Genomic DNA, 24019 nt, shown 5'->3' on the forward strand with positions numbered 1-24019 from the left:
TAGCCACAGAGGATAATGAGGTGCATGAAGATATACCAGAAGCAGACCAGGAGGAAGAAGGGGATATTGAGCAGGGGGAGACTCAATCCTCTCAAGCAGCTGCAGGGCCATCACAGCGGTCAGATGATGGTACACCTCCTGAAACCAGTGGTTTACAAGTTCGGAGATCTGAGCGAGGCCGAATTCCATCAAAGAGATTTCCAGAATCTGAGTATATTCTACTTACTGAAGAGGGGGAGCCAGAGAGTTTCCAGGAAGCTGTTTCTCATCAAGAGAAGGAAAAGTGGCTGCAAGCAATGCAAGATGAGATGGAATCCTTGCAGAAAAATCATACTTATGAGTTGGTTGAGCTTCCAACAGGAAAGAAGGCACTAAAGAATAAATGGGTGTTCAAGCTCAAGAAAGATGGCAGCGGAAAGGTGGTGAAACACAAAGCCCGATTGGTGGTCAAAGGATTTCTTCAGAAGAAAGGAATTGACTTTGATGAGATTTTTTCACCAGTGGTAAAAATGACTTCAATTCGAGTCATTTTTGGTTTAGTAGCAAGTCTAAACCTAGAGCTTGAACAGATGGATGTGAAGACAGCATTTCTTCACGGTGATTTACATGAAGAAATCTACATGGAGCAGCCAGAAGGATTTGAGGTTTCAGGGAAAGAAAACCTCGTATGCAAGCTAAAAAAGAGCTTGTATGGCCTCAAGCAAGCACCAAGACAATGGTATAAGAAGTTTGACTCGTTTATGGTGAGTCAAGGTTATAAAAGGACTGCAGCAGACCAGTGTGTTTATATTCAAAAATTTTCAGGTGGAAACTTCATTGCACTTTTGCTATATGTGGACGACATGTTGATCGTTGGACAAGATGCAATGAAGATTAGTAAGCTGAAGAAAGAATTGTCTAAGTCCTTTGATATGAAAGACTTAGGACCAGCTCAACAAATTTTGAGAATGCAAATAATCCGAGACAGGAAGAATAGAAGGTTATGGCTATCTCAAGAGAAGTATGTTGAACGGGTGATAAAGAGATTCAACATGGATAAAGCCAAACCGGTCAGCATTCCACTTGCAAATCATTTTAAGTTGAGTAAGAGAATGTGCCCCTCATCCAAAGAAGAGATAGAGGAGATGGCTTCAGTACCATATTCTTCAGCGGTAGGAAGTCTGATGTATGCAATGGTGTGTACCAGACCAGACATTGCTCACGCAGTAGGTGTTGTGAGCAGATTTCTTTCAAATCCTGGAAAGAAACACTGGGAAGCAGTCAAATGGATTCTCAGGTATCTTAAAGGTACATCGAAGCTGTGCTTGTGCTACGGGAGAGGTGATCCAATCTTAGAAGGCTATACAGATGCAGATATGGCCGGAGACCCTGATAATAGAAAGTCTACATCAGGTTATCTCTATACTTTTGCAGGGGGAGCTGTGTCATGGCAGTCAAGATTGTAGAAGTGTGTTGCTTTATCCACTACTGAAGCAGAGTACATTGCCGCAGCGGAAGCGGGTAAGGAAATGTTGTGGTTAAAGCGTTTTCTCACAGAATTGGGCATCAAGCAAGAAGACTACAAGATACATTGTGATAACCAAAGTTCCATGGATTTGAGCAAAAACTCAATGTATCATTCCCGTACAAAGCACATTGACATCCGCTATCATTGGATACGCGAAGTAATAGATCAACAGTTGCTGAAACTGATGAAGATTCACACAAAAGAGAATCCAGCAGATATGCTAACAAAAGTTGTTGCTCAAGAGAAGCTGAAGCTATGCAGAGACATAGCTGGAATAGATGGCAGATGACCATCAGTTTTAAATGCGGCTGGAGGGGGAGAATTGTGAAGTCCAGCCGCACCAACCACAGCCGCACCAACCACAGCCACCATTTTGGACAGCCACCATTTTTGACACCATTGCTGCACCGAATGGATTGTTCAACAATTGTGGGCTAAGCTGTTGAAGATTGTGGCCATGCAACCAACCTTGTAAGCCTATAAATAGGCTCCTTCCCGTTGCATGAAAACCAAGCCAAGAGAGCAAAGCTCAATATTATCCCAAGTGAGGAATATTGAGAGAAAACCTCCGAGAGAGAGTGTTTAAGTTCCAGAGAGAGCTTGAGAGAAGAGTGAGCAATTCCAGAGAGAATTGGAGAGTGCAGAGAGAGGTTCCACGTGAGAATCCTCCATGAGAGAAGTTTTTATTTTTGTATTCTATTTTTAAGAGATTAATATAATTCTTTTTATTTTTCTTCTCATATTTCTTCTCTAAAGTGGTCAGAGAACCACAACACATGGATGGTAGTCTCAGTCTTATATAAAGCCTCTCACATCCAATCATCTCATGACCATCAAATTCATTCCCACATAACTGCAGCAAATAGCTTCTTTTATTAACGCTTATTATTACTTTTTTTTTTTTATTTCTGCATCAAATTTTCCAGCATTTCTGTTTTCCGTTTATCATTGGGAAGCAAATTTCAGCAAGGTTTGTTTGAACTTGTGTTTTATTGTTTATACGTTCTTTTTTTTTTTGGGGGGGGGGGGGGGGCTCTTGTTAGCTTGAATTAATATATATATATATATATATACACAGAAGTGCAAAACCAGATGAACCAAATGTCGTATACGAGCTCGACAGAGCAGCATGTAGATCTTGAGTGTCAGCGGGAAAAATGTTTGTTCAAAGCACGGCTGCGCAGGTTTATGTTGCTCATTAAAGTGCATAGGGTATTCATCTCAATCCCAGCTGACAAACTCAACAAGTTTGCTCCGCAAGTGTCAGTCTCATCCTCGTCCTCATCATCATCAGCAGCAGCAAATGCTCTGTCTGTGCCGCCTTACACTGCTATCTCCTCTACTGCCGCCATTAATGGTGATGCAGTAAGTTTTTATATACATATATATATATATATATATATAATTTCTATAATAGATGGTAATATCCGCTACAAAGATGCAATAACTAATTAATAAAAGCCTGAGCAACAGAGATATCCTAATCCCTAAGGTGCGTATTTAACTAATTACGAACTTTGAGAGATTTTCATTTCTCACGAGAAGTACTAGTTAATGCAAATTATATGTATTTTTTAGCTACGTCTTTCTTGTCTGAGCGAGAGAATTGTATCTTTTGTTTAATAATATACCATATATGTTATAGTGTAAGATATGGAATTCAAATATTGCTGCCTAAGAAAGTATTTGATATCTTGAAGGATGAATTACATGTTCAAGTGTCAATAGAGGTCCATTCAGATTTGTCGGAGAAAGAGGAGGACTGCAGTAGAGCGAGGGATCAAGCAAACCTGCTACAAGCAAGTATTATGAAAATAGTAAAAGACAAGGACATGGAGTCTTTACACAGCTTCGGAGGTGTTCGAGGAATTGCAGAAGATCTTTGTACTAATCTAGAGCTTGGGATTCGCGGCGACCAAGAAAGTCTTGATCAATTTCTATATGGAGGAAGTGCATTACTTTCAACAACAACACAGGCAACCAATGCTCCTAGACGAGGCTTGTTTGGATACATAAGACAATATTGCAACAACTGCAACATCCTACTTCTCTCTCTGTGTGCGGTGTTGTCCATCGGATTCGGGATCAAGGAGAAGGGCTGGAAGACCGGCTGGTATGAAGGCGCAATTATAGCCGTTGCGATTTTCATACTGATACTCGCTCCTTCCATCCGTGATTTCATGAGCGAACGATCACAGAAGATTTTGGAGATGCATAAACCAATTGATGAAACAGCACTTGTGATCAGAGATGGATGCCAAAAGGAATTATCAATCTCCAATGTTGTGGTAGGTGATGTGGTATGCCTCACCAGCGGCTCTCCAATCCCTGGTGATGGATTATTCATTGTTAATCCTGGTGATGATCAAGTCCTCCTTGTTGTTGATCATGATGGTTTGGAGTCAACAGTTGATGAGAAAACTCCATTTTTGTTCTATGGTGCAAAGGTGATTAACGGCAACGGACGAATGCTGATAACTTCTGTGGGAATGGATACGGTATTGGGGGAGCTGATGAGCAAAGTTTCCAATACTCATAACAAAACCCCATTACCAGCCCAACTTGAAAAGGTTGGCACAATAACACAGATAGCTGCGATCTCAATCTCGATTCTAATCCTGGTAGTGCTGTTCCTCCGCTGTATGCTTGAAGGCAAACATACTACTAATAAAAACTCAGCTGATCTCCCAGAACTAAAGAATACAGCAGCAACCAAGGGAATTATTGACATCATCAAGAAAATTGCCACAGAACCATGTGGAAAGATCAGTCCCTTGACAACTTCACTCGCCATTTTGCTGGTAGGAATCCAGGAGCCAATTCCTTTTGTCATCATATTAGCCGTGGCTTATAGGAGAAAGAAGACGTTTTCTTGCAAGGTTCACGCTCAGGAACTATTAGCCTGTGTCACAATAGGCTCTACCAAAATCATTTGCACCGAAAAATTATACCAGCCGGAGGTTTCCATATGCTATGTCGGTGAGAAAAACATTCAGAAAGGCTGCTGGGTCGACTCGGGAGTAGCTACTTGTGTTCGTGAAGCTCTATGCCAATGTATCAGCACCCCAATTCTGATGCCATCAATTCTTGGTAGATCAATAGAAGACCCGCTGCTTCCATGGGCTTCCTCAGAATTGGGGATGGATATGGAGATTTCGAGGCAAAATTCCACCATTCAAGAGATGAAAGCATTGAGCTCAGATGAGGAAGGAAGTGTAGTATTGATGAGGAAGGTCGACCGGGAACATGGAAGATATTATCAGCACTTACACTGGAAAGGACCTGCAACCACAATATTAGCCATGTGTTCCCATTACTATGATAGAAATGGCGAAATAAAGGACATGGACGAAAACAAGAGAGGGGCTTTTAAACATATTGTTGAAGGAATGCAGTCTGACCATCTCAGAACTGTCGCCTTTGCTTACAAGGCAATTGATGTTTCTATTCTACAAGATAATGACTTGATCTTAGTAGGAATATTAGTATTGAAAAACACATGCTGCACAGAGATAACAGATGCAATTAATGCTTGTCAAAATGCTGGAGTGAAAATCTTACTTGCCTCAGAAGATGATATATCAGTTCTGGAAAACGTAGCTCACAAGTGTGGATTAATGCTTCCCAACTCAGACAGGCTTCAAGGTGAAGTTTTTTGAAATCTTACTGAAAAAGAGAGGATGGAAGTAGTGGATAAAATTGGTGTAATGGGAAACTCTCATCCAACTGATAGGCTCCTTCTTATTCAGTGTTTGAAAAAGAAAGGCAATGTTGTCACTACTAGAATCGAGCTGATACACGACGCAAATACTACGTCGCACTAAATAAACAGCGACGCATTTGACGGAGTCGCCAAATGTCTTGTCGCGAGATATATAAGATAACAGGCGACGCATAATCACAGTCGCCTAATAATAATTTTTGGCGACGCACATTTAATTTTTAGCGACTCATACAGTGATGTACTTATAGCGACTAATAAAATAGCGACTTTTTATAATAAAGTCGCTAATAAATTTTTAGCGACACGTACGTGATTAGTCGCCAAATAATTATGTCGCTAAAAATTCTTAATGAATAGCGACTCATTCATTTTTAGCGACACACTGTTTTTGTCGCCTATTTAGCGACGCATTATTTTTGGCGACGCATTATGTGAGTCTCTCTTTTAACGACCATATATTTTTAGCGACTATTTTTTAGTGTCTCTAAAATAGCTTCTCATTAATTTTTAGCGACGCGTTTTTGTCCCCTATTTAGCGACGTATTATTTTTAGCGACAGATTTTGTGGATCGGTTTTTTAACGACCCGTAACAATTAGCGAGGAGTTTTTAGTGTCGCCATATTAGCGACCGTTCATGTTTTAGCGACAAATTATAAGAGTCGCATATTTATTAATTTTTAGCGACTCTGTTACCTATTTAGCGACGTATACAACAATATACTTATGTCGCTAAAAATTATAAGAGTCGCCAAATTGATCTTATTATATGTCGTTATATATTTTAGGCGACTTTTAGTTATATTCATAAACCGCTATTTCTTTTATTTTTTAGATTTATCTTCATAAAAATTTATTAAAATATAAAATTAATTATAATAGCAAAAAACCCAAACTAACTTCGTCCAAAATAATTAGAATATAAAAATTTAAAATAAATACTTGTTCATAACAAAACAATAATCAATATAATTAAATATCATCTCATTGACATATTTTTACATATATATGCATACTTATTGAGATGGAAGTTGATGTACTCGAGTTGACGATATTACGCCCTCATACTGCATATGGAAAAATAAAAAAATTTGTTAGCACTGACGCAAAATAAATTAATAAAAACTTAATCATAATTAATAAATTAAATTGTAATTTGGCAAATGAAAATTTAATGAATATTTACCTTCTTAAGGTTTCTCCTAATTAAAGTGTAAAACACATAAGAAAAAAACACACAATGAATAAATAAATATTACTTAAAATATAATTATAAGTTAATAAATATACGTACCAATTTATTTAAAAGATATTGTTTATCCATATCCCCTCACAGTCATTACGAACATAGCCACTCTCACATTCATCCTCATTATAATTTTCATCAACACTTGGCAATTGTATGGCAAATGGATTGTGAGCCATTGTAGTATCGCCAAGAACATCTTCTTCAACCAATTCTTCTTCAACCAAAGTACAATGTCGTGGTGGAGTTAAAACAACAGACCATCTCGAGTCAAGTTGATCTTCGACATAAAATATTTGTTGAACTTGTGAAGCCATGATGAATGGGTCAGATTTATATCCAATTTTACTAAAGTTAACACATGTAAACCCCATCTCATCAACTTTCACACCACTGTTGTCAACCCAATCACACTTGAACACTGGAATTCGAAACATAGTGTAATCGATGTCCCAAATCTCTCTTATGATCCCATAGTATGTCATCTCGGCTAAAATTGGGTTATTATCCTTAGCACTAGCAAAATGCTCACTTTTGGCAATAACTTTGACACCACTATTCTGGGTGACCCTCTTATTATCCATATTTATAGTGTTGAATCTAACCCCTCTAATGACATATCCTTCATGTTTCGTTACCACCCATTGCGGACCATGGGCTAACCATCGTAATGTTTCAGACACTGTGTGGTTAGGTTGACTTCGCTCTTGTGCAATCTAGTCAATAGAAAAATATGAAAATTTAAAGCTAAAACAATGATATTATATATTGAATATTTAACTTTCCCATACCTTATCACGTAACCAGTACGTAAATGTACGTTTGTGTTCGTCTTGAAACCATTTTGCTTTTTTTCCTCGATTTTTTTTGCTTGACTTCAAGACTTCAAAATGAATACTAAAACAAATAAAAGTTGTTGTAATTAATAAAAATATCCAACATATCAACTTATCGATGCCTATTAATATATTCAAAATAGCAACTAAATTATACATGTTGATATATATATATATATATATTAAAAATATCAACTATTTTATACATTAACATGTATATACGCACCTGACATACGGTTCCACTTCTGGTGTATTCAAAAGTATATATCTATGAACTTGCTCCCAAAGTTGTTGATCAATTGATTGATTTTTTCCACCTTTAAATGGGGCACCAACATCATCCTTATCATTTAACTTTTGATATCTACCAATTGGGTTTCCAACTGCATCTAATCCTCTCTGAAATTCACTACAAAACTCAATCACTTCTTCACATATGTAACCCTCGGCAATACAACCTTCTGGCCGATTTTTGTTTCGAACATAACTTTTCAATACTTTCATGTACCTCTCAAACGGGTACATCCACCTGAAATGTACTGGTCCACACAATCTTACCTCTCGAACCAAATGTACAGTTAGATGAACCATTACATCAAAAAATGATGGTGGAAAGAATTTCTCTAAAAGGCACAAAGTTGTGACAAGATCATTTTGAATATTTTCCAATTCAGCAACAATGATAGACTTCTTGCAAATTGCATTGAAGAAAAAACAAAGTCTTGCAATTGCATGTCTCACATGTTTAGGAAGGATTGCACGAATTGCAAGAGGCAAGAGTTGTTGCATCAATGTATGACAATCATGAGATTTCAATCCTACCATCTTTAAGTCCTCCATTGAAACAAGATTCCTAAAGTTTGAAGAATAACCATCTGGAACCTTTAAGTCCGCTAAACACTTACAAAACAATTTCTTCTCATGCTTTGATAATGTATAGCAGGCCGGTGGTAGGAAAGTTCGATTACCTTGAGGCTTAGGGGCCAAGTCTTTCCGCAAACCCATTTCTTGTAAATCTAACCGAGCATTAACTCTGTCCTTCGTCTTACCAGGAATATTGAGCAATGTACCATATATGCTCTCACAAACATTTTTCTCAATATGCATGACATCTAAATTATGTCGCACATGGAGAAATTTCCAATATTCCAATTCCAAAAAAAATGGACTTCCTCTTCCAACATTCTTCAGAATCAACAGTCCTTTTCCTCTTGTGTGAGTTATCAAATCTCATTGCATTAAGCTTATCTAATATTTCTTCTCCAGTCAACGGTTTTGGAGGCACTCCAAATTCTTGAAATCCATTGAAAGCCTTCTTTTGCCTTCTATATTGATGATTTGGAGGAAGAAATCTTCTATGCCCGGTAAAACTCATTTTTTTTTCCATGCTTTAGCCTTGTAGCAAAAGTATTTTCACTGCAAATTGGACAAGCATAATATCCCTTCACCGCATGACCGGACAAGTTACCATAAGCTGGGAAATCATTTATTGTCCATAGCAACACTGCCTTCAACGTGAATTTCTCCTGACGGTAAGCATCGAAGACCATAACACCCTCATTCCACAACCGCTGCAGGTCTTCAACTAACGGCTCCATGTATACATCAATTTGATTTCCTGGTTGCTTCGGTCCAGAAATTAGAAGACTTAACATCATAAATTTCCGCTTCACACACAACCAAGGAGGAAGATTATACACAACCGTCATCACAGGCCAACAACTATACCTACTACTCAACATATTATGTGGATTAACTCCATCGGCCGCGATCCCAAGTCTCAAATTCCTATCTTCGGATGCAAAGTTTGGCCATAAACGATCAACCAACTTCCAAGATGGAGAATCCGCAGGGTGTTGCATTTCCCCTGTCTTAACCTTTCTCCCATTGGCATGCCATGTCAAATTCTTAGCTGTTTCAACACTACGAAACATTCGTTTAAAACGCGGAATAATAGGAAAGTACCATAAAACTTTATTTGGAATATTGCTAGCAACTCCATTCTTATCAATTTTCCATCTAGCAGATCCACATTTAGGACATTCATTAAGGTCCACATATTCCTTCCTAAACAGAATACAACTTTTAGGACATGCATGAATCTTGATATACTCCATTCCCAAAGCACTCAAAGTCTTCTTAACATTGTACATGGAGGTTGGCAACACATTGTCATTTGGCAATATCTGGTATAACAATTGCAACAGTACATTAAAGCTCTTATCAGAATATCCATATCTTACCTTTAAGTTGTATAATTTAACCAAAGCCGACAACTTGGTAAATTTGGTACAACCTAGGTACAAAGGTTTCTCCGCATCCTCCAATAAGGTAGCAAATTCGTTAGGATCATTATCAAAAGTTTCTAATGCAGCACGGGTCATGTCTAAGCTATTGAAAGCCACATCTTCCTTACTACTACTATCATTTTCATTATATTCTACATTAATATTCCCAAAATGAGAAGATGGTCTAATACCATCAACACATGACTCACCATGCCAAATCCATCGCCGATAGTTGACATCAAACCCATTCCAATATATATGGCCTTTAATATCCCTAATAGTATGGATTTTCATATTCCCGCAGTGCATGCAAGGACACCGTATGGCATTACAATCATTGGCATTCTCCATGCTAAATTTCAAAAATTCACTCACCCCCTTAGCAAAATCGCTTGAGGTTCTATCCTTCGTTATCCACGATTTATCCATTTCCCTACCAATCTAATTAAACAGAACAATATCAAACAATATCATAAAAAAAATTTCAGACAAAAGCAAGATTAAGAAAACCCATCGCAAACAAATTATCGACAAAAGCAAGATTAAGAAACCCATCGAAGCAAGATTAAGAAACCCATTGCAAACAAATTATCGACAAAAGCAAGATTAAGAAAACCCATGTCAAACAAATTTTCGACAAAAGCAAGATTAAGAAACTCATCGAAGCAAGATTAAAAAAACCCATCGCAAACAAATTATCCACAAAAGCGAGATTAAGAAAACCCATCGTAAACAAATTATTGACAAAAGCAAAATTAAGAAAACCCATCGAAAACAAATTATCCACAAAAACAAGATTAAGAAAACCCAACGAACCTAACCTTCGGGTATAATGAATAAATAAATAAAAAATAACCCAATCCACCACATGTCACCGCCAATCATAAAGTGAAAAGAAACTCACCGAAACCATGGAGACGAAGAAAGAAGAATCCAAGCTAACCACGAGGGAGACGAAGAAAGAAGAATCCAAGCTAACCACGAGGTTGACGAAGAAAGAAGAATCCACGAAGAAAGAAATCCAACTTCCAGATAGCAATGCAAGCAAATGGAAAATTAAACACGAAATATCCCACTCTTCAAGTATCTTTTAGATTGCTTCCAATTCTAACACCTATTATGAAGTGTACTAACACATATTTTGTGAAAAGAAATGGTATTCAAAATCCCGCGTAAATTTTGAAAACGCGCCAAAATTTTTAAGAAATTGGATAAATTGGCGACGTATACAGATAAACTGTGTCGCTAAAGGATAAACAGTTTCATAGACGCTCTTTTTTTAATTCGTTTAAAACAAATAAGTTTCTCCAAGTACTGTTTATTTCCTCCTTAAACTTTTGGCAATAATTCTAAAATGGTAATTTTACATTTAAAAAGGTATATGATCTAGCGACTCATTGATAGAAACAGGCGACGCATTTACGTATATAAGGGTCGCCTTATCCAATAGTAATTAAAATTTATTTTTTAATTTGTGTCATTTTTTTTAAAATTACATTCAAAAAAAATTTTCACATAGCATTCCAATGAACACCAAGTCAATTAATCTAAAAATATAAAACAGTTCTATCAATGCTCTTTTTATATGATGAGTATACACAAACACAAAAACACATCTCACGACATAATTTGAGATAGGATATAACAATTGTAAATTGGTCTAAAGCAAGGACCCATAGTCCAATTGCTCGATGTAAGTATGTTCAACGAGTTGCACTTTCATACATTTTTTTAAAACCTTCCTTTTTAACAATTTGATTTTGTTGGAGCATCAAATAACCAGTGAAGATATTTAAACAAGATACAGAGAGTTTTTTTTTTTTTTAAAATTTTAGTAATAGGCGACGCATAATCATGCTTATGCGTCACCTAATACCCTATATATTTTTTTTTTTCAACCTTCATTTTTAACAATTGGATTTTATTTGAGCATCAAATAACCAGTGAAAATATTTAAACAATATAAAGAGGGTTTTTTTTTTGTTTTTTTTTTTGGTTTTTTAGATTATAGTCATAGGCGACGCATAATCAGTACTATGCGTCGCCTAATACCCAATTTCTTTTTTTTTTTTCCTTTCTTTCAAAAAAACCATGCTTTTTAACAATTTGATTTTCTTCCATCATCAAATAAGCAGTGAAAATAGTTAAACAACATAAATGAGTTTTGTTTTCTTATTTTTTAATCAATCTGTTTTATCTCAGCATCAAATAACCAGGTAAAATATTTAAACTAGTTAGAGAGGGTGTTTTTTTTTAATTCTTCCTGTTTAAAAATTTTATTTTCTTCCAGCATCAAATGACCAGTGACAATATTTAAAGATGATAAACAGATTTTTTTTTTAAAAAAATTACAGTAATAGGCGACGCATAATCTATCTTATGCGTCGCCTGATACCTTTTTTTTTTTCATACATTTTTTTAAAACCTTCCTTTTTAACAATTTGATTTTGTTGGAGCATCAAATAACCAGTGAAGATATTTAAACAAGATACAGAGAGTTTTTTTTTTTTTTAAATTTTAGTAATAGGCGACGCATAATCATGCTTATGCGTCGCCTAATACCCTATATATATTTTTTTCAACCTTCATTTTTAACAATTGGATTTTATTTGAGCATCAAATAACCAGTGAAAATATTTAAACAATATAAAGAGGGTTTTTTTTTTTTTTTTTTGGTTTTTTAGATTATAGTCATAGGCAACGCATAATCAGTACTATGCGTCGCCTAATACCCAATTTCTTTTTTTTTTTTCCTTTCTTTCAAAAAAACCATGCTTTTTAACAATTTGATTTTCTTCCATCATCAAATAAGTAGTGAAAATAGTTAAACAACATAAATGAGTTTTGTTTTCTTATTTTTCAATCAATCTGATTTTATCTCAGCATCAAATAACCAGGTAAAATATTTAAACTAGTTAGAGAGGGTGTTTTTTTTCAAAGCTTCCTGTTTAACAATTTTATTTTGCTTCCAGCATCAAATGACCAGTGACAATATTTAGAGATGATAAACATATTTTTTTTTTAAAAAAAATTACAGTAATAGGCGACGCATAATCTATCTTATGCGTCGCCTGATACCTTTTTTTTTTCATATATTTTTTTAAAACCTTTATTGTTAACAATTTGATTTTGTTGGAGCAGCAAATAACCAGTGAAGATATTTAAACAAGATACATAGAGTTTTTTTTTTTTTAAATTTTAGTAAATACCCTATATTTTTTTTTTCCTTTCTTTCAAAAAAACCATGCTGTTTAACAATTTGATTTTCTTCCATCATCAAATAAGCAGTGAAAATAGTTAAACAACATAAATGAGTTTTGTTTTCTTATTTTTCAATCAATCTGATTTTATCTCAGCATCAAATAACCAGGTAAAATATTTAAACTAGTTAGAGAGGGTGTTTTTTTTTCAAAGCTTCCTGTTTAACAATTTTATTTTGCTTCCAGCATCAAATGACCAGTGACAATATTTAAAGATGATAAACAGATTTTTTTTAAAAAAAAAAATTACAGTAATAGGCGACGCATAATCTATCTTATGCGTCGCCTGATACCTTTTTTTTTTCATATATTTTTTTAAAATCTTTATGTTTAACAATTTGATTTTGTTGGAGCAGCAAATAACCAGTGAAGATATTTAAACAAGATAAAGAGAGTTTTTTTTTTTTTTTTTTAATTTTAGTAATAGGCGACGCATAATCATGCTTATGCGTCGCCTAATACCCTATATTTTTTTTTAAACCTTCATTTTTAACAATTGGATTTTATTTGAGCATCAAATAACCAGTGAAAATATTTAAACAATATAAAGAGGGTTTTTTTTTTTTTTTTTGGTTTTTTAGATTATAGTCATAGGCGACGCATAGTACTGACTATGCGTCGCCTAATACCCAATTTCTTTTTTTTTTTCCTTTCTTTCAAAAAAACCATGCTTTTTAACAATTTGATTTTCTTCCATCATCAAATAAGCATTGAAAATAGTTAAACAACATAAATGAGTTTTGTTTTCTTATTTTTTAATCAATCTGATTTTATCTCAGCATCAAATAACCAGGTAAAATATTTAAACCAGTTAGAGAGGGTGTTTTTTTTTTAATTCTTCCTGTTTAAAAATTTTATTTTCTTCCAGCATCAAATGACCAGTGACAATATTTAAAGATGATAAACAGATTTTTTTCTTTAAAGTATTGCAGTAATAGGCGACGCATAATCTATATTATGCGTCGCCTGATACCTTTTTTTTTTAATATATTTTTTTAAAACCTTCATTTTTAACAATTTGATTTTGTTGGAGCATCAAATAACCAGTGAAGATATTTAAACAAGATAAAGAGAGTTTTTTTTTTAAAAAATTTTAGTAATAGGCGACGCATAATCATGCTTATGCGTCGCCTAATACCCTATATATATATATTTTTTAAACCTTCATTTTTAACAATGGGATTTTAGTTGAGCATCAAATAACCAGTGAAAATATTTAAACAATATCAAGAGAGTTTTTTTTTTTTTTAAATTATAGTAATAGGCGACGCATAATCAGTACTATGCGTCGCCTAATACCGATTTCTTTTTTTTTTTAATCTCAGCATCAAATAACTAGTTAAAATATTTTAACAGCGTGTATTAGTTTTTTTTTTTTTTTTGTAATCAGTCTGATTTTCTTTGAAGTATATTTATTTTTTATTTAACATTTCAAAACTCTTAAAATTTATATGCTTTTTAAATTTTATAGGCGACGTATTTTATTCTCTATACGTCGCTTTTTATGATTTATTTTTATTATTTTTTTTTGTATTTCCATTTTTTCGTTTGTAAGTGTCTTGAAATATTTTATTTTTCCCTAAAATGTTTTTAATAACATTTTTTTATACCCCAATATTAATGAAATATTATAACTAAAATGGCACGTTAATCTATGGGCTTTCTTTTCAACCTTTAACCATTAGTACGGAAACTAGAGAGTTGGAAGCAATCTAGGGGGTATGAGAAGATTTTGAAGGATCACTCTCATTATGCATTCTTGTTTCTTTCAAGGGTTTGAAGGATTTTGTGGGTTTCTTTCCTAAATACCCAAAGTTCCTTCTTCCTCTGCTTCTTCCTTCTTGCCGCTGGTTGGGTTGCACGAACTTCACCTTCTCTCCGTCGCCGTCGCCGTCGCACTGGGTGGCTGGGGTTTTTGCCGAATCGTCGTCGGGATTTGGTTGCTGGGTTGCTGTCGTGCCGTCGCCGGCGCTAGTGTGGTGGCTTGAAGTTCCTCTTGATTGCTGGATTTGTAAAGGTGTGCTGTTTTTGTGTGCTGTTTTTCATCCCTTTTGGGGTTCGGTGGTGTATGTGTGCTGTTTTTGTGTGCTGTTTTTCATCCCTTTGGGGGTTCGGTGGTGTATGTGTTTGCTGGAAAAAAAATTCTGTTTGCTGGTGTTTGTGTTTTTTTTTAAATATTTGTTCGTTACTGTAATTTTGGTGGGGTTTTATGTTGTCAAAATCATGGCTTGTTGTCGACAATGGGTTAGCTAAATTTCGTTTGGAAAAATAGCTATATTTATTAAGTGGGGTTCAATTGTATGTAAAGCAAAATTATATGCTATTATTTGTATTATGTGTTTATATGGTTAAATTTGCGTGGGAAATGTCAGAGGTGCTCTGTTTTGGGTCTTAAAACGACTCTGTTTTGGGTCTTAAAACGACGTCGTTTGTGCGACTCAAAATCCATAGTGATTTAGTCGCCGGATGCAAATTTTGAAAATGTTAATGACTGTTAAAGAGGATAGATGTTAAGAGAAGATACTATTACTGCATCACTTGGTAAATAAATTACATGAATTTATCGTTTATTATTGTTATTAATGGTTTATTCATTATACTACACCTTATATTGTTAGTAATATTAATTTGTGTTTATGTTTTTTGTATGTAGAATTATGGATTATTTTAATGAACATGTCCTCTCGGATGGGGATGGCGCTGGATCACCATCCAGTGATATGGAAAGGCCGAATACATCATCCCCAAGGCGTAGAAAACGAGGGGCCACAACAATGAAAGGCCTTAGGAAGCATTTGGCGGGAAACAAAAGCTTGGAACCTCAATATAATGAGGTTGGAGTTGCTATTAACTCTGAGGCCGTTCGACTAAACAATTTGGAGGGCTCGTTGGCTAGGAGCACAATACCAATTAATATACCTAATTGGAGAGATGTGTCCGATACGTTAAAAGATAACCTATGGGCATCAATAAAGGTACGGAGTGCATTATTGTTAGATATTGTTTATTATAAATAATATCTAATTGATGGAGATTTTATAATTCTTTTTTTGCATTTGCAGCTTGTATATGTGCATTTTACTTGCATTTCTAACTTACCGCATTTACTTGTCAATCAATGTTACTAAATATATATATATATATATATATATATATATATTTTAATTTTGCAGCAATATACGGGTAAGGATGATAGTTTTAGGAAGGCAACTTTAAAAGATTGTTGTGACAAATGGAGAAAATTCAAGAATTACTTGTATAGATCTTTTGTTCGACCATATATTGACACACCCGAAAAGCTGAAGCATCGACCCTCAATTTATGAATTCATAAGCCAAGAGGTGTGGGATGATTTTGTACAACAAAGTTGTCGGATAAATTTCAGGTATAGTTTTATTTAAGGCACGGTACTGTTGTATTAAATTGTGCTGGCATTATTTATATAAAAATTAAAATTTGTTATGGTGACTTATGGTATTTGGGTTTTCTAATATGTTTGTTTATAACTTTTGTAGGCATTAAGTCAAAAATATTCGGAAAAACGGCAATTAAACAAGTATCCGCATAGGATGGGTGCAATGGGTTACGCGAGATTAGAAAGAGCCATTGTATGCAATTTATTTTTATTTACATTTAACCATAATAATTTTGTCATTGTTACTTGATCAGTTGCATGCATTATTAAAATTAATTTATTTGTAATTTTGAAGCAACTTGAAAGAGGCACTGAAGATTATGTAGACCGAGATGACCTGTGGATACGGGCACGTATGGGGAAGGATGGAAAATATGCAAATGAAGAAACTGAACATGTAGCGGAAAAAATTGTGAGTATTGTATTTTATATGAATATTTGTTGCATATATTATTATTTAGTTCATTATTATATAAACTGATATATTCAATCATTTAAACAATATATTGTAGAATGACTTAAAGAAGAAGGCAACAGAAGGAGAAATTCGGCCTTCACCTCCTGTGGATATCCTAACACAAGCTTTGGGAAAAGAAGAGTATGGAGGTAGGCTTAGGGGTCGAGGCAAAGGATACACGGTGAATAACTTTTTCCATACTCCTAAGCCGAGTTCACAAAAAAAGACCAAGTCGGAGGGAAGTGGAAACAATTCAATCTATGAGACGCTGCTCAAAGGTCTGATGGCGATCGTCAGAAATTCAAGCAGCAGCAGCGCTGCCCAAGTTGATGCGCTCATATCGGCATGTGGTATTCATATTCCGTCACTCGCTCATCTAGCCGATACTGTTGCTGCTCCTGGGACCCAAGTCGATGATGTTGCTGGTCTAGGGATCCCTCCAGCCGATGATGTTAATGCTCGTGGGACCCAACACGATGATGTTGCTGCTCATGGGACCCCCCCAGCCGATGATGTTGATGCTCCGGGCACCCAATTCGATGATGTTGCTGCTCATGGGACCAAATCTACATCTTGGATTGATGCTCCTCGGATCTATCCTGAGGTGATTGATTATTTATTTATTTATTTATTTATTTATTTATTTATATATATATTTATGTATGTATGTTTAAATGGGTTCTTACGATCTATATAGCTCCCATGGTTGAAGGGTCTTACCTACCGCCATGAGGTCATGGGATCGAGTCTTTAAGTTGAAGGAATATTGTCATGTGAACATATATTAATCTTTTTTTTTTTTTTAAACTTTGCAGGGTGTAAAATGCAATCTTGCACAAGGCAATGTTGGCCATATAGTAGCACGTGGCACTTTGGTACCTTCGCTGCCAACGGATATGTGCCATGGTGTGAAGCTAGGTGCAGCAAATTATAAGGTAACTGTTGATGACGTTATTGATGGATTTGCACCTTTGCCTATTCCGTCATTTGACATCATACGTGTCGGTGATGCTGAAGGTGCATTTGTTGCATGGCCAAGAGATCTTGTTATCTTGCCATCTGAGGAGGTATTGTTCGATGCAGCTATGTATATTAATGAAGTTTAAAATAATTTCATTTTTGTTCTATTTTAAATGTTGTTTGTTGATATTTTGTAGGGAAGCTCGAACAGGTCAAATGTTGAGAATGATGAAGATGATAATGTTGATCCCTTAATCGTTACCCCAACAATCCGAGAGTTGCTACGTCGGATCAAGGACGTCGATAGCGATCATTTATGGTTTTTTAACATGAAAAAAGAGATCTTTGGGGAAGAACAACAGTTGGCCATAGCGAGTAGCGATATAAACGATTTTTGTTACATGCAAGAATTATCTTCCGAATGCATCGCATTCTACATAAGGTAATTAAACTAAATTTGGATGTCTTTATAACTAATTCTTTAATTTAATTAATTAAACACTATAATTATTTGTAATCGGATTATGTAGGCATTTATGTGAGGGATTGACGGGCTCCTTCGAAGGGAAGTATTGCTTTGTTCATCCGGATATTATTGCTTCGGTTGGTCATCAAAACCCTCATGAACGGATATCAAATATATTGAGTAGATGGCAAGATGCAAGAAATAATCAACTATGGTTATTTCCCTACTGTGCAAGGTAATATTGTGTTAGTTTTATTGAATTATGTTATGAAAATATTCATTTCGAGAAACATCATATTAACTAAAATATTTATTGGTGTTTTTAGGAATCATTGGATGCTATGTGTTGTTGATTTATACAAAGCAGTAGCATGGTTTTTTGATTCTTTGAAGACTCATAAGAATATAATTGATAAGGATCTAAAATCTTTGATCGACGAGTAAGTTAATTAATAACTCTAATATTTTTCCTTAATTGTTCTTATATATATTGGATTTGTACTTTTGAAGCTATATATTATATAATCTTATACAATATTTATATTTCTATATAGTTCCTTCGTTGCATGGAACCAAGGAAAGACATTTGAAAAGAAACTTCGGTGGCAAAATACTAAGGTAATTATTATATATAAAAATTAAACTTAGCATTATTAGTTGTTAGTTAATTTAAATATTTGTATATATTTGTATCTAATATTACACATAATTTACTGTTTGCAAATTTAGACACCGATGCAGCCTGGGAATACGGAATGCGGTTACTATATGATGATGATAATGCGAGATATCATTAGGCGCAAAGTTCCTCCCCGGGACTTAAGAGGAATGGTAAATTATTATTAATTTAATGATTTCATCATATTTCTATTATGTAATAATTAATATTTATGATTATTTTTATATGTATTAACATAAGTTTCTCATGTTCAGTACGAAGGTGTCACTTGGTTACAAGCTGAAAATGTCAACGAATTTAGAGATGAATGGGCAACATCGATGATCACAAGTATCTCAAACCAATGAGAATATATATATATGCATGGTAGTGAAATAGCTAGGATGAAATTCATATAGTGAAATAGCTATATGAATGGGCTTCATCGAAATCCATGCTTTTGTGTGGCAGTGTTTATCATCCTAACCTTGCAGGTATCTTTTACTGAGATTTCTCATATTCTTGTGGACTATGCCAGATTGAACAAGACACAGTGGGGTTTGTGTCTTCTAATGGGATTTGTTTCGTTGCCAATCGATTCAGCTGTGAAATTGACAACGAGCTTCTTCAAGATTCATCCACTCCTCCCTAATATTGTTGGATCTACAAGCTTTACAGCCTCTGTTCCCGCACATTCAGAATCACGAGTTACTAGTTCTCTAGAAGCTATCACAGCAGGAGAAAACTCTTAATCAACTTTAGCTTCATTTTCACTAATGGCGTCCAAAAAATGCTGATATATATTCGAAATGTAAGTTGCAAATTGCAGCTTGTTATCTCCAAGTTTCTTATAAAATTAATCACCTCTATTTTCCCTCTTTAGCTTTGCCTTTTCACATGCATATTATCCAACTCAAGAAAACAACAAGAACAGCAAATAGAAAAAATAAAACTTAAATAGACTTGCAAGAAAAAAGAATTACAAAAAATAAAAAATAATAAAAAAAAATAAAAAAAAATCAACATATTAATATAGCAACAAAGTTTAAGACTAAAGGCAAAAAGAGTTGCATCTGACCATTGGTGATCAAGAAACTGGTGAAGTTGTCGAGAGGCAGGCAATGTGGTGAGTTTGGGTTGTGTCTTGTGGAGATGGGAAGAAACTGAAAGACACAGTTTATGGCAGTTGAGGATGACTCTTCAGTCAACGAATAGCCGGAGATAATAATTCCAACAATGTTGTATCACACCTTCAAATTTTCCAAAACGATGGCGTACTGATGTTGGTATCAATTAAAACTCACGATTTCTTGACACTGTCTGGGGGGACAGAACTTGTCGTGTTCCAGGCCCGGCAAAGAGCTGGACTGTCGTATGAAAAATACAGAGCTCAACATTCCTTGTTTTAGGTTGGTCTATTCTGATTAATTCTGCCGAAGAAAAATGAAACAGAAAAATTAATTATAAATATAGAGCAAGCAGTTTACCTGTTGGAATTGACAATCCTTCCATTTCTTTTGGATTATCATTTCGTTTATATATTATTTTCTATAAGAATAATTCAAAGCTCATTTTCAATAAACCAACCTTAACAAAGGAAATCATTTACCGGAAAAAAAATAAATAAATAATAAAAATAAAAACTAAACAAAGGAAAGATCATGATTCAAGGATTTTCTTTTTTTCTTTTTTCTTCACAAATTTTGTTTGTTTCTGCGTGTTGCTATCTAGCATTGCAAATTTAGAACCACGTATCACAAGTGTCTGCAAAACAGATCTCTGTTTTTTAGGTGAGAGGATAACATAATTGATAATTCCCATTGGCGGACCCAAGTGGGCAACGGGGGCACGTGCTCATCCTCAAAATTTGTTTTTTTAATTTGTTTTTTTTTTAAATGCCACTCATTTCATTTGCTCACTATTTTACCTCTTATAATATAAATGTATAAAATTGTATCCCCCTTTCTTTATCTTTCCACCATGTAATCGGTTGAAATTTTTTCTTTTTTACTTTTCCATTTATTTTCTTAGCTTTGTCACAATTTGAAACTTATCTATATGTATTTTAGGTTTCTCTCACTGATCAACGATTATATATTTAATATAACTATAATACTTGTATAATTCCATAGTAATATATTACTTATTATTCAATACTTATTTAATTTATGTATTATTTTTAATATATACACTTATGTACACTTATCAATAATTATACTTAATTGATACAATTAGCTAATAACAAAAAAAGAAAGTAATTTAAACAAAAAAAAATATTTATTTATAATATAGTACTATTTAATATAGGTAGTAAATTTATTGTGAAAACAAAACCATTTTTGGTAAAGTATTGAAATCATTCTTTTCTCCATTTTTTATATAAAAATAAAGAAAATTATATCATCCTTTGTGATTATTCTAATTAGCCATAAAATATCGTATAACAAAGCAAAATAATATTGTATGTGTATTTTGTATTTCCACATAATATAAATTAGATATATGGTGTCCTCTAAAATTTTTTATGTGGATTTTTAAAAGATGTGATTTTTGATACAGACTGATTAAATATTTATTGGAAAACTCTCCATTGCCTTTCAAATAAACATTTTTTTGGGGTTTGGCCGCTACTTTTTATTTCTTGGAAACCCCCCACTACATTTCATATATATTTTAGTGGATAGGTTTGTTTTTTCTGTTTGTAATGAGATCTTGTTCCATATTTCTTCATGTGGAACAGATTAAGGAGATCTTTCATGTTCTTGCTGATGTGGACTAGCAAAGAGGTTAGAAATGTACTGGGAAAGGTGCTTTTGCTCTAATGTAGACTTGAAGAACTGGCCTTTGCTGATGTAGACTAGCAAAGGGGTTAAAGATGTGTTGGGTAAAGGTGCTTTTCCTGTTAATGTAGACTTGAAGAATTGGAGGGGTTACCTTTGAAATTCCAATTAAAAACCTAGAGGACTGCATGATTAGACGTTCACATAAGATATCTAATATGAAAAACCTCATTTTTCTTAATAAAACTAGATTGAATGTAATCTTTTTTTATTAATAAGACATAAATTTCAGGGTTAGTATAATTTAATTTATCCCTCAACTTATGATAATTTTTCTTTTTCTTTTTCTTTTTTTTTTATATTGCCTCGAAATTATTATAAAATTTATCACATTGCATTAGAAATTATTGTTTTATTGGTTCATTTTCGTCCAATTATGCAATTTTTCTAATTAATTTGGTCATTCAAGTCCATATATGTACGATGTATAAAAGTAAAATAGAATATCATAAAATTGTTTTTAAACAAAGTCACATTTATAGGCCGGTTAATTTATCAGAATCACTCATCCAAAATATTTATACTGGACAAAAATGATTTAAAAATAATAATGTATTTGGCAATTTGAGAAATTTAGCAGCTTAAAAGGAAACATAAAAGTATATTATAGTTTGTAGGATAAAATGACAAAAACTTTAAATAGCTAAATATGATTAATATTTTATGATATATTTAAAAAGTTGTGATTTTGATCCCATTGATTAAATATTTATTGGAAACTCTCCACTAGTTTTTATATATATACCTTGGTTTGTAGATATGTTTGTTTGTTTGTTTGTTTTTTTTGGTAGTGAAATCTTATTCAATATTTCTTCATGTGGACCAGCAGTAGATGCTGACATCGCCCACTAAACTGAGACGCCGACCGCTCCTTAAATTCTTCATGTGAGGACCGGAGAGGAGGGACTGAGGCTTTTCGTCTCTTTTCCCTGTAGTTCCAAGGGAAATATGGAAACCCACACACACATTCCGTATTTTTGTTTGTTTTGTTTTTAGCTTTCTTTTTTGTCCTGTGCATTATTAATTGATTAATTAATATGTAAGATTAAAGAGTTTCTTTCTTGCTAAAGATATATAAACATAAAGAAATTCCATCCCATGAAACAAAAAGATTGTAGGCAGGACCGTCTCAAGAATTTTTGAGGCCTAGGCAAAAAAAACAATATTTGAGGCCTTAATTAAATATTATTTTTAATAAAATAGATTTTTTATTTAAAATTTATATTTTTTTGTTTTTTTATTGTAAAATTATTCATTAAATTTTTATATTAAAAATTTCAAATAAATCTTTTTTAATTAACAAAATTGCTAAATTGTTTAATCTTGTTGTACATTAACAAAAAATAATAAATTCATGCATTGCGAACAAAATTTAATTTTTTTTTAATAATGTTTATTATCTCAAATGTTATTTTTATTTATGAATTTTTTTTTTTAGAATTTTAGTTGTCAAAATAAATCTAATCAATTTGTTCAAATTAAGATAAGATAAAAAGAAAAAAAATGAAAGCAGAAACTATAAAAACATAAAGTCTACTTTTTATAAATAGCAAAAACAATTAGTAAATAATTAAAATCATAAATTCATCAAAAACAAAAAAAAAATATTATAAGAATGAACAATATAAATTCATTTAAATAAATAATAACTTACAAGCTTATATTTTATTTTAGAGCCATTTGGATTAAAATTGCAAATTATATGAGTTGTATATCAAAATTAGACAAATATAAAAGATAAGTGAATGAGAAAAAATAAAATAAGTGAGCTAGATGAGAAAAAATAGATAAACAGATGAGAAAAGTATATAAACAAGAGAAGTATTTAACATTTTGTTCTTTTTTTTTATCATTAAAATCTAACAATTATGAAATATAAAATGTTTAATTGGACATAATTTGGTTATTTTCCAAAAATAAAAATAATTAAAGATAATTATTATAATAAATGGTCAATTAGAATTCATCCAAAAAAATAAATAATCAATTAGAAATAATTTTAATTTTTTTTTAAATCAAAATTTTTATATTTTTAAAACAAACTAATAATTATATTTTATTTAATAAATACATATATATATTATATAGTTTTTTTGGGCCCCAATAAAATGCGGGCATATATATATATATTATATAATTATTTTTTGGGCCCCAATAAAATGTGGGCCCTAGGTGTCGGCCTTAGTGGCCTATGCCTTAAGCAGGTCCTGATTGTAGGTGATCATAAAAAGGATTTTTCTTTTAAAAGTAGCCACTGTAAAGATTAATATTTGCAAAATAACAAGTTTTTCATTTTTTTAAAAAATAGCCAATTTTTGTTCCATTCTAACAAAAATGCCCTTCATTTAGTTTTTGTGGTGTTTT

The 24019-nt window shown here is 33.3% G+C and overlaps 1 protein-coding gene across 1 annotated transcript; it reads left to right on the forward strand.

The window, feature by feature from the left end:
* The first annotated feature begins 2608 nt into the window (after positions 1-2608).
* On the forward strand, positions 2609-19567 carry LOC107435188 (calcium-transporting ATPase 12, plasma membrane-type). Its single transcript, XM_016046746.3, has 3 exons — positions 2609-2872; positions 3208-5157; positions 19310-19567. Exons 1-3 carry the CDS (start codon positions 2609-2611, stop codon positions 19565-19567), a joined length of 2472 nt encoding a protein of 823 aa, XP_015902232.3.
* Positions 19568-24019: the final 4452 nt, after the last annotated feature.

This window comes from Ziziphus jujuba, chromosome 1 (genome assembly GCF_031755915.1).
Source record: "Ziziphus jujuba cultivar Dongzao chromosome 1, ASM3175591v1".
Lineage (NCBI taxonomy): Eukaryota > Viridiplantae > Streptophyta > Magnoliopsida > Rosales > Rhamnaceae > Ziziphus > Ziziphus jujuba.

Coding starts and splice junctions, on each gene's coding strand:
- LOC107435188 (XM_016046746.3), top strand. CDS start 2,609: ATGTCGTATACGAGCTCGACAGAGCAGCATGTAGATCTTGAGTGTCAG. Junction 2,873..3,207: donor CCGCCATTAATGGTGATGCA/GTAAGTTTTTAT, acceptor GATATCTTGAAG/GATGAATTACATGTTCAAGT. Junction 5,158..19,309: donor CAGACAGGCTTCAAGGTGAA/GTTTTTTGAAAT, acceptor CTAACCTTGCAG/GTATCTTTTACTGAGATTTC.